General features: G+C 39.4%; 1 protein-coding gene across 3 annotated transcripts in view; it reads left to right on the forward strand.

The window, feature by feature from the left end:
* The window catches only part of PWWP2B (PWWP domain containing 2B), a 51,211-nt gene that overhangs the window by 22,400 nt on the left and 12,275 nt on the right, over nucleotides 1-16,536 (forward strand). For 2 of the 3 annotated variants that reach the window (XM_081329300.1, XM_081329301.1), the window contains 2 exons: nucleotides 1,296-2,958; nucleotides 14,114-15,482. In XM_081329300.1, coding sequence (XP_081185426.1) covers nucleotides 1,296-2,940 — 1,645 coding nt within the window. In that variant the 3' untranslated portion in view covers nucleotides 2,941-2,958; nucleotides 14,114-15,482. Of the gene's footprint in view, nucleotides 1-1,295; nucleotides 2,959-14,113; nucleotides 15,483-16,536 lie in introns of those variants that run through there. The other variant, XR_014026635.1, reaches the window with a different exon arrangement.

Raw genomic sequence — 16,536 nt, forward strand, 5'->3', positions numbered from 1 at the left:
TTGCTCAAATCTTTTTTCTAGGCTGCCCCAAAATTGCTCATCTTTGTCTACCCTGGTATAAAAGCAACAAATTTCAGTAGAATTTGAGTTTTGTGATAGGGAAATACCTGTTTTTCTATAATAGAACTTGATAACCAGCTGACTAGGTGCTATAGTGTTACAGAAGTGGAATAATTTACTACAGGTAGTCCTTGACTTACGACCACAATTGAGTCCAAAATTTCTGTTGCTAAGGAAGACATTTGTTAAGTGAGCTTTGCCCTAGTTTACGACTTTTCTTGCCACATTTGTTAAGTGAATCACTGCAGTTGTTAAATTAGTCACACTGTTGTTAAGTCAATCTGGCTTCCCCATTGACTTTGCTTGTCCGAAGGTTGCAAAAGGTGATCACATGATGCAACTATCATAAATATGAACCAGTTGTTAAGGATACGAATGTAAATCACATGACCATGGGGGTGCTGCAATGATCATAAGTGTAAAAAATAGTCATAAATCACTGTTTTCCCATGCCTTTGTAACTTCAAATGGTCACAAAAATGTTGTAAGTTGAGGACTACCTGTATAGTGTAAGTTCTGGTTAGCAACTACTTTTCTTTGTTGCAGACAGCTACCACTTTAGAAATATTTCTTCAAGTAAATCATTCCCCTGATCTAAGACATCGCAATGTTTGCTTGCTCTCTTACATACCTTCATATCTTTGTTTGAATACCTGTATATAAAACAGGCACCTTGTATTTAATCGGGAGCCTGGTAGCCATAAATTGCAAATCTCTACCTAAGCAAGATGGGTTAATAGAAGGAAAAAAATGGAAATGCTACAACATGGACATTGGGCTATTGCAAGAAGGATAAAACTGGTTTTAAAAGAGGTAATTAAATAAATAGATTACCTTTCACTCCCATTAAGCTATTTTTTTTTTTAAAATCAGGCTACTGATTCCTCAGATTTTTCAGATAAACCCTTTTATACAATAGTCTTGTGGCATTTTAAAGAATAACACATTTATTCATTTATCTATCAAAATATACTGTCTAATATAACTTACAGACTTACTCTTGTGTTATTAGACTTCATGAACCGCAGTCCCAATTTCTCACATGTTGAACTTTGAAACTGGAAATCAAGCTTTTTTAAGGTTGTGGAATGAACATGTTATTTCATGTTTGTAATTGTAGAAGTTTAATGTTGACCGTTGTCATGTCCTGTATAATCTTAAATGGAAAGTACAGTTCAATCTCTTCTGATGTTGCCCTTTCTTTCCTTTCCTTGTTTCTTTCTGCAATGATCTAGGTCTGGACTATTTTGCGTTCCACCAGCTTCCTTACCAAAGACAGAGGATCCTCTTAGCAAAAATTGCACTAATGGGAAGACTGAAGACAGACCATCCATAGAGCTGGAGGCTGACCAGTGGTGTTCAGAAGGAAAACCCACCAAGGCCAATGGAGAGGAGCAAGTCCCACCCCTCTTGCCTCCTCCACCAACGGGCAGCGTTCCTCCTTATCCTCCCTATTTTGAAGGAGCCCCCTTCCCCCCTCCATTATGGTTACGGCACACATATAATCAGTGGGTACCTCAGCCACCTCCAAGAACTATAAAAAGGACAAAGAGGCGCTTGTCCCGGAACAGAGACCCTGGGAGGCTCATCATGAGCACAATTAGGCTGAGACCGAGGCAAGTGCTTTGTGAGAAATGCAAGAACACTCTGAATCCTGAGGAAGGTATCAAAGCCCATCAAAATGCAAAAACCCAGAGGAAACTAAGCATCCAAGATAAGGAACAGAAAAGACACAGTGAATCTGAATATGTAGAAAAAAAAAGCAAAAGAGAAAGGCGAGAGGAGGAAAAGTTTTCCGGGGAACAGCTGCAAAGGACTCCAGTTATAAAAATATCTTACAGCACCCCTCAGGGAAAAGGTGAAGTTGTGAAAATTCCCTCCCGCATCCATGGTTCCGGGAAGCCATTTTGCCCTCAGCGACTTCTCCAGAACGGTGGGGAGGACCAAGAAGAGGCCCAAGACTCAGAACAAGATCAGGAAAGCAAATGTTTTATGGACAAGCAGTCCACTGGGCACCATGCTTCCATTCCAAAGCTAAAGTTAACTAGGCCTGTGCATTCCAGTGCAGATGTGCCCCCTCCCAAAATCCGTCTGAAGCCCCACCGGCTCAGTGAGGGGGATAATGTTTCCATTTACAAAGCCGAACTTATCGATGAGATGAATGTTCTTCCCAGTAGTGGAGAGTCTGCCGCAGCAGCGGCAGCTGCTTTTTACAGTCAGTCTGCAGAACAGAGTCTAGCCGAAATGTCTTCAGGGAGTTCCTGTGACGATGATGACTTCAAAAGGTTTCCTCAAGGCAAAGATGGACACGATAGCTTGGCTTTCCTCATGAATTATCGCAAACGGAAAGCAGACTCTTCTAGCTTGTCCGTGTGCAGCAACGACAGCCTTGATGAATCTAAATCTTCCAGCTCAGAAGTACCATCGCCAGAAATATGTGACTTTTTACCTGGGGATGATGCCTCTGTCTCCTCATCTTCTAAAGATGACCGTAAAATTGTGCCTCCACTGACAGTTAGACTACACACCCAAAGTGTCTCCAAATGTGTGACTGACGATGGTAGGACTGTTTCAGTCGGAGATGTTGTCTGGGGCAAAATCCACGGCTTCCCTTGGTGGCCCGCCCGTGTTCTTGACATAAATCTTGGCCAAAAGGAAAATGGAGACCCTTCCTGGCAGGAAGCAAAGGTTTCATGGTTTGGTTCTCCAACAACGTCTTTCTTGTCACTATCAAAACTATCCCCTTTTTCTGAATATTTCAAGCTACGATTTAACCGTAAGAAGAAAGGGATGTATCGGAAAGCTATTACGGAAGCTGCGAAGGCAGTGGAACACTTGACTCCAGAAATAAGAGACCTCTTAACACAATTTGAAACATAATTTTGTCTTCAAAAACAAGTAAGTTATGGAGGTGCATAACCCCCTCGTAGTATAGCAATTGGTTTAAAGTTACATGTGTTGGTTTGCTTTTGAAGGTTCAAGAGGATACTCCTATTTCGGGGGGATGGGGGGGAAGAACACACTAGAGATACGCTATTTAATAGTTTCTCAAACACACCAGTGTAGCTACTGAAAATCATAAGGCTTATTCCTAATTGCTAAAAAAAAACCATCCAGAAGCTTCTGTATTTGAAATACAGCCGCATTGATGTAAGACTTCATTTTTTTAAAAAAATTGAACAGATATTTATTTGAGTGTCTTGTTTAAATGACTTATCAGAGCTATATTTTGTCTTTTTTTCTTCATCTTGTTTTTTTATCAAAGTGAACAAAACATCAATTTGGAAAAAAAATTGAACATACGTTCTGGCATGTTCTTATGGTAATTGCTTTGTATTGATTCTATGTTATGTGACAGGCAATATATTTTAGGGAATTCCTTTGTTCCTTAGGCGTTGAGTTTGGATGACCATAGAAATAAAAGTTTCCTTTTAAAGAATAAAAAAATGGGGGCCTGATTTTTTTGAAGCAGATTCTATGTCTTCCACATTTTGTTCAGGCTTTTCGCCTGTGCTACATAATTTTGGCATGCTTATAAACCTTTGCCATAGAAGAATGTGCACATTAACTTGAGCCATAAAAAATAGGGGTAAAGGCTAATCTATTTCTGACAAAGAAAAGGATGAGGGAAGTCTTTTTCAGTGATCTAGTTTTCATAGTTTATTCAACATTAAGAGAATTTAGTATTTTACAATTGTCTAGATTTCAGTTCTGGAAATCAATCTTTAGGTTATTCTTGAGTCTGTGGATTCTTGAATGTAATGATGAGCTTGCTAAGACAATCACAATTTCCATCTCTAGCCAATTAGAAGTCAGTAATTAAGACTCTGGGGAGAAGATTTGAAACTGGAAGAAAGAGAGATGCTTCTGGCATGGCTAGTGATGTATGGGTCTTTTTTCTGAAAACCTGAGACTTTCAAAACATCTGATACAATCTAATTAGCATGTTCACAGCCTACTTCCACATTACGTTAAAGCGGTAGCTGAATACAGATTCGAGGTGTTGGATTTCATCCATTTTTCAAATTTCTGTCATTCTCCTCTCCCTTCATTTTTTCTTTTTATTTTTAACAGTTGTCATTTTTTCCTGAACTAGAATTCTGAAGAACTCAAGCTCTGCACAGTGTTTACTAGTCTTGAGTTCACCATACTTGTTCTAATGTGAATTAGCGTGAATTAGCAACACAATTAATTTAGGTCTGCTTTTTAATTACTAAGGCCAAAGATTAAATTCCTGGTTTAAACATTTAATATTGATTAGGAGACAAGCTAAACCTTGAGTATTGAACTCAAAACAGAACCAAGGAAAGATTAGCAATATTTTCTTCAGGAGAAGAAAATTATTTTTTGTCTGTGTTTTGTGTTCACGTGGTAACTTCTTCACCAGTCTCCTATTATGAATATAACCACTTCCAGAAGGAAAAATAAGTTAGCTGTTTCGTTACACTGAAAGAGTTCATTCTGTAAAAAATAAATTTTTGCTTCCAGGGGTACAAGTGATGGTCTAAGTCAGGGGTAGGCAACCTCGGCTCTTTTATGACTCATGGACTTCAAGTCCCAGAATTCCTGAGTCAGCTGACTCAGGAATTCTGGGAGTTGAAGTCCATGACTCATAAAAGAGCCGAGGTTGCCTACCCCTGGTCTAAGTTGAGACAAGGAAATTGAAGGAGCATCTCAGCTGCATGGTTGTAATGATGCACGTGAAGCAACTCTTAAGAATAATTCCTTGTACACCAAGGTTCTTTTCCTATTAGCAAAGGCTGGCTCTTTGGTCACTTGGCTTAGAAAAGAGCCTGGCTGGCTCAGAATTCTGGGATTTGTAGTCCACAAACCATAAAAGGGCCATAGTTCCGTCACCCCGGAGGAACCTGCAGATGGCATTATAATGCTCAGCATGTAAGCATTAAGATGATTCCTCTTCAAACTCTTAAAAGAGATCTAGAACTAGAACTCTGTGAGAATCAGGTGGTTTATTCAAAACTGATCCTGTGATAAACTGAGAAGAAATCCTTTGGTAGGAAGCAAGAGGTAATTGCAGCTCCCTGAACCACGGATTTGTAATTTGTAACAACCAGTAGCATTTTGAAATGTAATGATTACTGCTGCTGCCCAATTTCAAAACGTACATTGTAACTACCAGATACTAAGAAGAATGCAGGGCTCTGTGGGAAGAAATGACAATTAGTGCTTCAGCCCGGGGTCTCCAACCCCTAAGCTGTGACCCAGTAGCGGGCCACAGCCTGTTTGAAACTGGGCCGCGGGAGAGATGGGCAAGCGCGCATGTGTGAAGCTCCACTCGCGTGAGCAGTGGGCAAATGCATGAAACTCCACTTGCATGAGTGGAAAGCACTTGCGCTCCATGGAAGCTCTACTCACGTGAATGGAGCTTCGCACATGAGCACCCTCTGCTTGCATGAGTGGAGCTTTGCACATGAGCACAAGCGCCCTCTGCTCGTACAAATGGAGCTTCACGCATGAGCCCAACCCCCCCTCCCCGCTCGCACATGGAGCTCCATTCATGTGAGTAGAGGTTGTGCGCACCTGCCACTCACACAAATGGAGCTCTGTGTGTGCATATCTACCTGCCACTCACATGCCCGGCCCATGTGCCAGGCTAGGCTGCCAAACTGGAAAAGTTGGGAAGCGCTACTTAGCCAATGGTGGAATGAACTTAACACAGGCTTTGAGAAAAACAGAGAGGCAGTAATCTGAACAGAATTGCTTTAAGAAAAGCAAGTTCTTCATTTCATTTTAACCTTGTGAGGTTTTTTTCCCCTTAATTCTATGAAGCAAGATCAGTATGATTGCAATTTCTGAGAATCTTGTCCTACTTTGCAAATATTAAGTATCTCTTAAGGCTGCAGTCGTATTTTTGCCTACGTTAAAGAGCTGAAATGAGTTGGTCGTTACTGCAGTTTTCTTACCAACGTTACAGAAATGCCTTTCTTTGGGATATATATTTATTTATTTTCCAGTTTAGCTTATAGCCCTGAAATTACCTGGTGTTTCCCACCCAAGTATTAACCAGGTACACTTCAGTTAAGTCTTTTTGAGATCAGCTAAATTGGCTAAGCAATTTGTATCATCAGATAATTTTTAAAGTCAAGGGACATTCTACTGCGATATGGACAGAGCTGGGGAGTTTAGAATTTTATAGTTGGTTTTCTTTGCATTTGCAAAGCACCATTAAATATATTTAGTTTTGCTGTTAAAAGTATAAAATGAGGACAGATGACATTGCAATTGTTAAGAACTAGCATTAGGCAGCTATTGTTAAAGGACCGGAGGCATTGGGGTTATTTATGTGGAAGGGTATAAATAGTAATGCTGAAGTTCATGGAAGGTTGAGAAGTGAGAGGTAAGGGATATTGAAAGATACCCTGAAATGTATCCCTTGGCTTCATAAATTATCTGAGGATAATGTAATTTATGGAATTTTAAAATATCTGTACAGGGGTCCCAACACGCTACCTGCATGGAAGCACAGCTATTGATTGATACACTGGAGAGCCAGCATGGTATAGTGATTAAGGTGTTGACTGGGATTAGAGAGACTCTTGAAGTCCAGAGTTGGCCTTAAAAGTTCCCTAGATGACTTTAGACCAGGGGTAGGCAACCTTGGCTCTTTTATGACTCATGGACTTCAACTCCCAGAATTCCTGAGCCAGAGTTGAAGTCCACGAGTCATAAAAGAGCCGAGGTTGCCTACCCCTGCTTTAGAGTAATCATTCTCAGCCCAACCCACTGAAAGAATTGTTGTGGGTAATAATTGAAGGAATATATATTACTTTTTGGCTACAGGAGGAAAGGTAGGGCCTAAATGAAATAAATATATGTATGCAAACATTTTGAGTTTTACTTTTTATTTTTAACACTCAAGGAGTAGCCTAATTTGAAGGCCTTGAAGGGATCAAAATCAGAACTCTTCCAGAAGAGTCAAAATGATTTTGCACATTTCTAAGGATAATTCTGTTAGGGGAGGATCCTAACCACTTTAGAATCACTGGGTTAAAGTTTAATACTTCCTTGGCTCCAAATTAGCGGAAGAATGGGGAGACTGAGACTGTGCAAAATACTGGTTAGGTGTATTTTGCAAAAGAAGTTAATCTGAGCAATGTCTCTCCTTCCTTCAAATATTAAAGCAGCCACATCCCTTGAAGCTTCACATGGCTGCTTTGAATTGCTGGTGGTCACGGCAGAAATGCTTGTACCTGCTTGCAACAGATTGCAGGAAATGGCATATGCATTAAACTTTGGATCTAGCAGTCTAAAAAGTGTTCACCTGCAATATAAGAGACCCAGCAATATTCCTGGGGCTTATAGTAAATTTTTTAAACAAAGAACATTGTACCAAAGACACATGGATGTGAGGTCATCTGGCTGCGACCTCTGTCACCCCATTGATTGCAAGGGTTGATTCAGCTTCCTTCCTCACAGCTCCATGTGCATCTCTTCCAATGCTGCATACTTGGTGGAAGAGGGCGACCATCCCAGACAGAAGGGACTGTACCAATCTTCAGTCAAGGATATACAATAGCTGCACTCCCCTGCTAGCATCTCCAAAAGACACATGGTAGAAGTCATAGGATCCACATTGCTGACTGGGAATTGAGGTCCACACATCTTAAAAGTTGCCAAGGTTGCAAATCAATTAAAGTTGCACCAAAACCAGCAACAGAAGTTCGGATTTTGTGACTTTTATAGTGCATCTTTTACTCCGTGTTTTTTGTTACATGTGTACTATAAGTCCCAGAATTTTTTCTGTGTCTTAGATTGCACATGAACATTTTTTAGACTTCTGGATCTTAATTTTTTATTGTTGTGAGCCGCCCTGAGTCCTTAGGGAGAAGGGTGGCATATAAATTTAATAAATCCTAATCCTAATCCTAATGTATATGTGTGGAAGAGAAGAATTTCCTAAAATCCAAAGTTTATCAATATAGATTCAAATGATCTTAGTGAAGACTCCCCTGGTGCATGTACTTAAAATTGAGGAATAAAATATTACGAACACAAGCTGTCCAGGAAATTTGTTTTCAGCACAGTAGAACATGTAGCATTTGAAAACCAGCCTTGCTTTTTTCCCAATTTTTTTTGTTAATACAGTAGTTTCAACCAAAGTTGAAGGAAAGAAGTTCTTTCGATTGTTCTTATTGTGAGTGACAAACTCTTGCGATTTACTGATAGATCCACCCTCTTCCTGACGCTGCTTTAGGCTCTTGTTTAGTACCATAACTATGTGTCTTGAAGTTGAAATGAGCCATGAAAGCTGGATGTTCTCTTTGAAAATGGTTTTCTTTTTGGCAGTGATGTTATGTATATCTTTGTGCTCCCAGATTCATGTCATAGCCGACAAGACCTGGTGTTAGTAATGAAATTACTCATGGTCCAAACCGTGAAGTTAGCGTTTTAATGTCACTGGGTTCTAATGTTTGGCCACTTGTCTCAGCAAATTTACAAAAAATACATATTTGTCTTAGGCAGTGGCCTGACTGTTCAAGACTTTTTGATACTTGAAAATAGTGAAAGTTAAGGGCATGAAAAGAGGGTTGCTTTCTCTTTGCAAGTCAGAAACCTGGTTAAGCTTACGAAACAAGTCTTTCCTTTCTATTCTAGTTTTGAATGTGCTCACCACTAAAAGTTTGGTAATTGAGTAACTGTAAGTTTTACGCAGAACATAGCTGGTTTAGACACCACCTGGACTGCGCATATTTTGGTGGTTAAGTGGCTGGCCTCCCTTAGGCATGAAAAACCAGCTGGATGACTTTGGGCCAGTCACTCACTCACTCTCTCTCTCTCTCAGCCCAACCCACCTCACAAGGTGGTTGTAGGAAAAATAGGAAGTAGGAGTATTAGATTTGTTTAATGCCCTTTACTTGACCAAAATTATATTATTTTAAAAAGGACAAAATTATATTTATATAATAGTTCCTAAAATTATTTCCTAGTATTTGTAATACATGATTTATCATTATTGTCAATATTAATTATAACTAGTGTTTATTGGCATACTGGGTACCTATCAAAAATGTTTGGACAGCTGTTAAAAATTCTACATTTTGACAAAATTTCCATCAGTCATTTGCAAAAGGCCACACTTCTTGACTTGGGCACATATACTACACCGATCCATTTACAATGTTCTGTGTTCTTGGAAAGAATTCAGTGTGGATGGAGGCCAATACCAGCTAAAGAATTGGCAGCTGTGAATAATAATAATAATAATAATAATAATAATAATAATAATAATAATAATAATAATAATAATAATAATAATATAATGAACATCTGCCCATCTACCTGCGGTAGGCAGATGTTCTTCAACCATATCAAATATTTGCCTCTCAGGTCCTTGGGAAGAACTCAATAGGTGGATAAAAATGCCAAATCCAGTCTTAACATCTGGCTGATAATGCAACCAATGTAATAATAGAAAGAGGATTGCAGATGAAATGGCAAGATTTTTCATAGTCTCAAACCTTCAAGGTTTTTCCTTAACATCCTTTCGTCTGTTGTAAATGTGACATGCTTTGCATTTGTCAAGTCATTCCTTAGATTCCGTTTCATAAAGCAAAGCAAACTTTAAGATCTCTGGGTGTCTTCTTTTATGCCCAGTCATAACCTCCTTACTTTCTGCTTTTTTGCAGAAAAAGCAAAGTGGTGGTAGAACCCTCTTTTCCACAGAGAATGGCCAAAACCAGAACATATTTGACACTTTTTGTTTTGCATAGTTTTTAGCCTTGTCCAGTCCCAATTTAAGCTTGCAAATTCATACATTTTTAGTATCAAACATCTTAACTGAATATGTTTGGCCTGCAGACATTTGATTGTATGCAACTCACATTTTTTTTCCCTTTTCAGTTTTTAAGAATGGGAACATTTTGAAATATAGCTATAGGTGAAGGTTAACTAAGAAAACATATCTGTGGGGTCCTTGGTGCTCTCTGAGCTTGGTGGTTTTCTTGCAGGCATTTCAGTACCCAACTAGGTAACCTCATCAGTGCACTGATAGTGTTACCTAGTTGGGTAATGAAATGTCTGCAAGAAAACCACCAAGCTCAGAGCACCAAGGACCCCTAGTTCAACCCTATCCTATCAAAAACATGTCTCTTTTTGAAACCCTTAATGAAAAGGAGGACATTTGTGCTGTTATAAAATTAAGTTGTTACTAAAACAACAGGGAAGACTTGACCTTTTCTATTACCCAACATTTACTATACTTCAGCATTCCAAATATAATTCAAGCATTCCAGAGACAAAGAGCTCTCTGTCTTTTCCCACGTTAGGAAGGCTTCTCGAGATGAGAGGAAGGCACTCCAGTTCAAAACATGAAGGCCCTAAAAGATTGCTTTTGACATGTCTCCAGAAACTAGGCCCGCAAAGTTGATGCCTTTGCACGAAGAAAAGGGCTCCAGCTGCTGGTGGCCGCCACCTCAGGGAAAACATGGAGACAAGGAGATGCAGGAAAGAGGGAAAGAGCAGGAAGGGTGAAGGATACCTCCTCCTGCGTTTCTCCTTCTCTCCAACAATGTGTGGCTGTTTTCTGGAGAGGAGAGAAAACTCAGAGCTTCTCTCCAGCAAGTGCAGAGGCTTGTTAAGAGAGGAAAAGAAGGTGCAAAAGAGGTTACTGTTAGGAAGAGCAACTTTTTTTTTATTCCTTCCATTAGGATGCTGTTTGTGCTGGAGCATCCAAAACTGGTGTCATGGTTCGGATAGAGGAGAGCAGTAGAAATAAGAACTCTGAGGCAATTGCTTTCCTCAAAGAACAATTTTAATGGCTACATAATTATCAGCACGAACAAAGACTGAAAGTCCCCCCAAAAAAAGGTTACAAAGTAAAAGTTGAACTCCCCACCCCTTAAAGGTAAAGGTAAAGGTTCCCCTGCACATGCGTGCTAGTCGTTTCCGATTCTAGGAGCCAGTACTCATCTCCATTTCAAAGCCGAAGAGCCAGCGCTTGTCCGAGGACGTCTCCGTGGTCATGTGGCCAGCATGACTAGACGCCAAAGGTGCACGGAACGCTGTTACCTTCCCACCGTAGTGGTCCTTATTTTTCTACTTGCATTTTTACGTGCTTTCGAACTGCTAGGTTGGCAGAAGCTGGGACGAGTAACAGGCGCTCACTCGGGATTTGACCCGCCAAACTGCTGACCTTCTGATCGACAAGCTCAGCGTCCTAACCCACTGAGCCACCGCGTCCCACCCCGTAGTGTGTCATAAATCACAATCCCCAATTAACACCTTGGCGGGCTCTCTTAAAGGTCGCTCCAGCCTGCCAGACAGTTAGGCTGCTTGACCTTGGTTCCCACAAGAAAGTTATTGTTTTGACTAAACTGTAAGAATGCATCTCCCCCCCCCTCCCATTGTTGAGGTAACCGAAAACGAAGTGAAGATGGCTGTATTCAGAGCGTTTGAAGGCTTGACAACTGGCTAGGAAGGGTCTGTTCTCTTTGGCAGCTAAAGCAGAAATGACCATAGATCATGGAGCTCTGTGGCCACGTGGGAGAGACCTGCAAGTTGCCAGTTTTCCTCCACCATCTTCCTCCATGCAAATCAGGAAATCTGGAAGTTAAGAGGCATCCTTGTAATTTCCACCAACGTGGCTTTGATCTGGCTTCAGCTTGGCATCCAGAGAGAACCTGCCTATAAGGACAAGACTTTGTTGGTAGCTGCTGCACCTTTATTCCACTATTTCCTGCATGCTTAAGAGCAGGGGTCTTCAAACTTGGCCCTTTTATGACTTGTGGACTTCAACACCCAGAATTCCTCAGCCAGGCACGCTGGCTGAGGAATTCTGGGAGTTGAAGTCCACAAGTCATAAAAGGGCCAAGTTTGAAGACCCCTGCTTAAGAGGTTTTTTTTTTCTTTTCCCAAAGATGCCTACTTTTGGAACATTTCATATGATTAAAACGGCAGTTTTTAAGAATAATTTCCTTTTCAAATTATTTTCTTTCCCCTCTTTCTCTCAGTTCTCTGATTCATGGGCGGCTTATATTTTAACAAAGAAAAGGAGGAAATGTGAGTTGTTATTTCAGCAGAAGTATGAAAAGCACACAAAAAAGCCATCTTCGTAAAAATGCTTGGATAAAGTTTTGTTATGAAAAAGTTGAGCATTTCAGTTTAACTGTGCTTGTTATTTCCTTATAAGATCATCTAAGTTTGTTTGTTCCTTGTTTCTTTGGGGCAGAAAAAAACGAAAATGGTTTATTATTTTCTTAATGATTAACGCCGAATAATACTTGAGGATCTTGTGTGAAATATTTGTGTACTTTCCAGTTAAGAAAGTCTTATTGCTGTTCATGAAGAAAAGAAATTGAAATCCATATTAACTCAATAGTTTTGGAAGTTCAGAAACCCATTCTTTTATAAAGCTTCTGTTGGCTTAATTAAAGTAGTCCTTGACTTAAAACCAGTGACTGTTCAAAGTTACAACGGCACTGGGGAAAAATGACTTATGTCAGGGAATTACACAGCAGGTGTCCAAATGAATTCAGAGAAGCTGATACGAACTTGTAGTTTTATTTAAACATATATAAGATAGTCAGGCAAACAGGAACATCATGAGATAACTTACAGGGCACACAGAAGACAAAGAGGCAGGATAACAGCTTCTTATTACATGATGCAAATCCAAGGATACAATCAACTAAAAGTCTTAAGTTTCATTATGAATCAAATATGGATTAATCTTATTTGGGTGTAATATGAAAAATATAGTGGATTTACCTAATAGAAATGCTTGCATTTGTGCAAGTGCCCAGTCTCTGTTTTTTTGCTAATCATCTGCTCTGCTCACATTTTCTGTTGCTTACAAAATAATGATTGTTTAAGGTTGGAAGCTCTCCTGAACCAGTTGGATAAATGGACAGGAGGGCTACAGCAGGAAAAGGAGGTGGGATTGGTGAATCTTATCCATGTTTAAAAAAATGAAATTGCTGCTAGTGCAAAGAAACTGTTTGATATCACCCATAATCAGATGTGGATAATTCCTCTAAAGAACAGCATCTGGGCACTTGATATTTAGCTGAAGTTTCAAGATGAGACTTCATACTCTATGTAGGTATTAATTTCTGTGTGCTATTTTAGGGAGGAAACCGAACTGTTGTTACCACAATAATAAATAATTTTGCAGCATTTGTATCGATAGTCCTCAACTTACAAAAAAGTTTGCTTAGTGACCATTCAACATTACAACGGCACTGAAAAAAGTGACGTAAGATCATTTTTCACACTTAACGACCATTGCACCATCCCCATGATCACATGATCAAAATTTGGATGCTTGGCAACTGACTCATATTTATGGCAGTTGCAGTGTCCCGGGGTCATGTGATCATCTTTTGCAAAGTCAGTGGAGAAGCCAGATTCACTTAATGAACGTATTACCAACTTAACACCTGCAGTGATTCACTTAGCAACTGTGGCAAGAAAGGACGTAAAATTAACAGAAATTTTGTGCTCAATTGTGGTCATAAGTTGAAGATTGCCTGTCAGTGGGGAAGCCAGATTCACTTAATGAACATATTACTAACTTAACACCTGCAGTGATTCACTTAGCAACTGTGGCAAGAAAGGACGTAAAATTAACAGAAATTTTGTGCTCAATTGTGGTCATAAGTTGAAGATTGCCTGTACTTCAAATACCTTTCCACTTTTTTCTTTACTTAGGTATAGGTGTAGCAAAGGACTGGGTAAAATCTCTTTTCCTGCTGTTTTTTTTAAAAAGGACATGAGAAAGCTGGATTGCAATCTATTAACTCAACTTTTCCCTATCAAGGAGAAGTCAATGGTATGAAAAAATTCTAATTGCTGCCTTGATCAAGCTGGGTTGTTCTTTTCGCCCCTTTCCCTAGCAGATGGCACTTCAACTTTAGTTATCTAGGATGAGCCAGGTTATTTGATGAAACTGTAGCTGTGCCTCTCCGGTTTTCTGTGACCAAATTAGACTGTGAGGTTTGGAGCTATATTTAGATAGGTTGAGTGATCACTTTTTGTACTCCAGGACTATTTGATGCAGTTCTGTGTAACCTCTCCCTCTTTCACTTTCTTCAAGGTAACAGAAGACAAGAGCACAGCTGTCCTAGAGTTTCACCAAGTCTGTAAACATCCTGACACGCTTCCCTCGGAGAATCGTGAGGTTTCATTGCACAAGGTGGCAGGATAAGTTTCCAGACTGGCCTTGCTCATCATCTGTGAAAGAGAGCTGGCACCTGGATTGCTTAGCAAGTCTTCCAGAGGCTGGTCTGACCAAATGTCATACAGCTACTTAACACAAGAGAAGCAACTTGACCAGTAGTATCTCGAAGAATTTGGGGTAGAATGAAATACTACACCTTGGAATGTATTTATTACCTATAAAATGTTAGCTACTCTTTATAATTTCCCCCTCTACTCCTTCCTTCTTCCTCCTCTGCTCCTCCTCCTCTTCCTCCTCCTCCTCCTCCGTTAGATAAACGTTGCTGCTGCTTTTCCGTAACAAGATTTATCATGTACTCTTGTTTAATTTTAACAATGGAAAACTGTTGACTCCAATTATGCACATTCTTGAGAAGGGATACGCAATAGAAAGAATCAGTGTAGTCTTAAAAGTAAAATGGACTCACTTGTGTCTATTAAAATCTGAAAACTGTTGAACTCAACTTCCTTGGATGACTTTTATTATGAAAAATATGCTTGAACTCTTATTTGCCTATTTTAGGATTATACAATCTGCCCATTGCCTTCAGACATTCCATGAGTATCGAATTAGGCATCATATTTTTCAGGCACAGTCATAGCAAGGAGACAAATGTACTGTGCGGTTGCCTTTTCAAATAATAATAATTGTGCCAAGATTTCTTGGTGCAGACCTGGGCAGCATTTTAGGCTGGGAGAGCATTGAAAGGGTTGAACATATATTGTAAGTCCTCTAAAAATAACGCTTGCCGTGAAAGACTTTCCTATTTACAAAATGGCAACAATGCTAGGCATGGCTAGCCACAAAGCACCGTATTGCAATAAAGCATTCTACTCTCTACTACTCCAGGAATTCTTTCCAAGAATTCATTATAGTCTAATCTTTGCAGTCATTGCTGAAAATAAATACAGTGTTTAAATGCAAGTGATCAGTTCCCAATTAAAAAAAAATCTGATGGGACCAAGTACTTAGAAGACATCAGGAAAGGGAACTGGGGACTCACTGGTGCTCATGGGTACCACTTGCCTAACCAGAAGCTAGAGTATTTTAACTTCCTGAAGTGTACAAGTTCAAGGCTTGGACAACAGATTTTGTTAGCCTAGTGGAAGCCTTTTTGTTGCTATGGTTGAGTTCAGCCATATCCTCTCCTAAAGTACCGGTTGCCATCATGCACCCTGTGCTTCCCTACAACTCGCAGAATTTCCAGCAATTGATGAAAGCACCAGATATCCAGCCATGGAATTATTTAATCTTTTGCTTCTACAGTGACATCTATCCCATTCTTAACTGCTTTTCAGACTAGGAAAAAGAACTGTAAGCCAGCCTTCTGAGTTTCTCCTGTTTGGAAAAAGCCAGGATCACTGTTGGAATTCTTGAAAATATCCAGCAGTCAGCCATATCTGGGTACAGATAATGATTTTGGTGACTGAAAGATCTAATCATCTCAGAATTGCTTGTTGTTAGAATAGATAATCCACATTGGATGGGCATTTTAGACGTCCACAGTTCTACACAATTGAGAAATAATTCTCATTGAATTGTAGGGAATTGCTAGTATATACAAACAGGAATATAGGAACATCTGTATATTAATTTACACAAGTGGGAATATATTGGTAAAATGCTATGCAGTGCTGTGTTAAATGACTGCTGATGTTTAGTTTTTATTGTATAGTATAATTTTATAACATCTTACTTTGGGGAAACTTAGTCAATGAGAAGGTTGAAAATTGCTATATAAAACCCCCATTTATCAGAAAAGTTTCTTAGAAGAAAACCCACATTTTATTTATTATTTATTTTCTAGATTAGGGTAGGGATATGTGGTTCAAAATTACAAAATAGTTGATTTAAAACAAAAAGGCAGGGTAGGATGTAAAACATTCAGACCAGTTTGAATTTAAAAATTTGAAACATGCTGCCTCAAGTATTTAAAGCAACTGTTTTCAGCTTGAAACAAACATGTTTTGATCATTTGGAAATCTATCAAATTAAGAGCATGAATGCATATTTTGAAATGTTTTCTACATCCTTACCCAAAGCTTGTTTTATTTGGGCAGGAAGTGTAAGAGAACTGAAATAATAAACATGAAATAGAAGAAAAACTAAGAATCGGCACTGAGAACAGGAGCAGGCAAACTATAGCCCTCCAAATGACACTTTCATCATGTGTTACCATTTTCATGCTGTCCAGAACATTTAATCATAGTTTAGCAATTTCTAAAAGGTTATGAAAAACAGTGTAATTATTCCCAGAAGATTTTGTGCCATCCCATTCTGAGAATTAATTTCATCCAAAC

The sequence above is a fragment of the Vipera berus genome (assembly GCF_964194415.1).
Source record: "Vipera berus genome assembly, chromosome: 5".
NCBI classification, from domain to species: Eukaryota; Metazoa; Chordata; class Lepidosauria; order Squamata; family Viperidae; genus Vipera; species Vipera berus.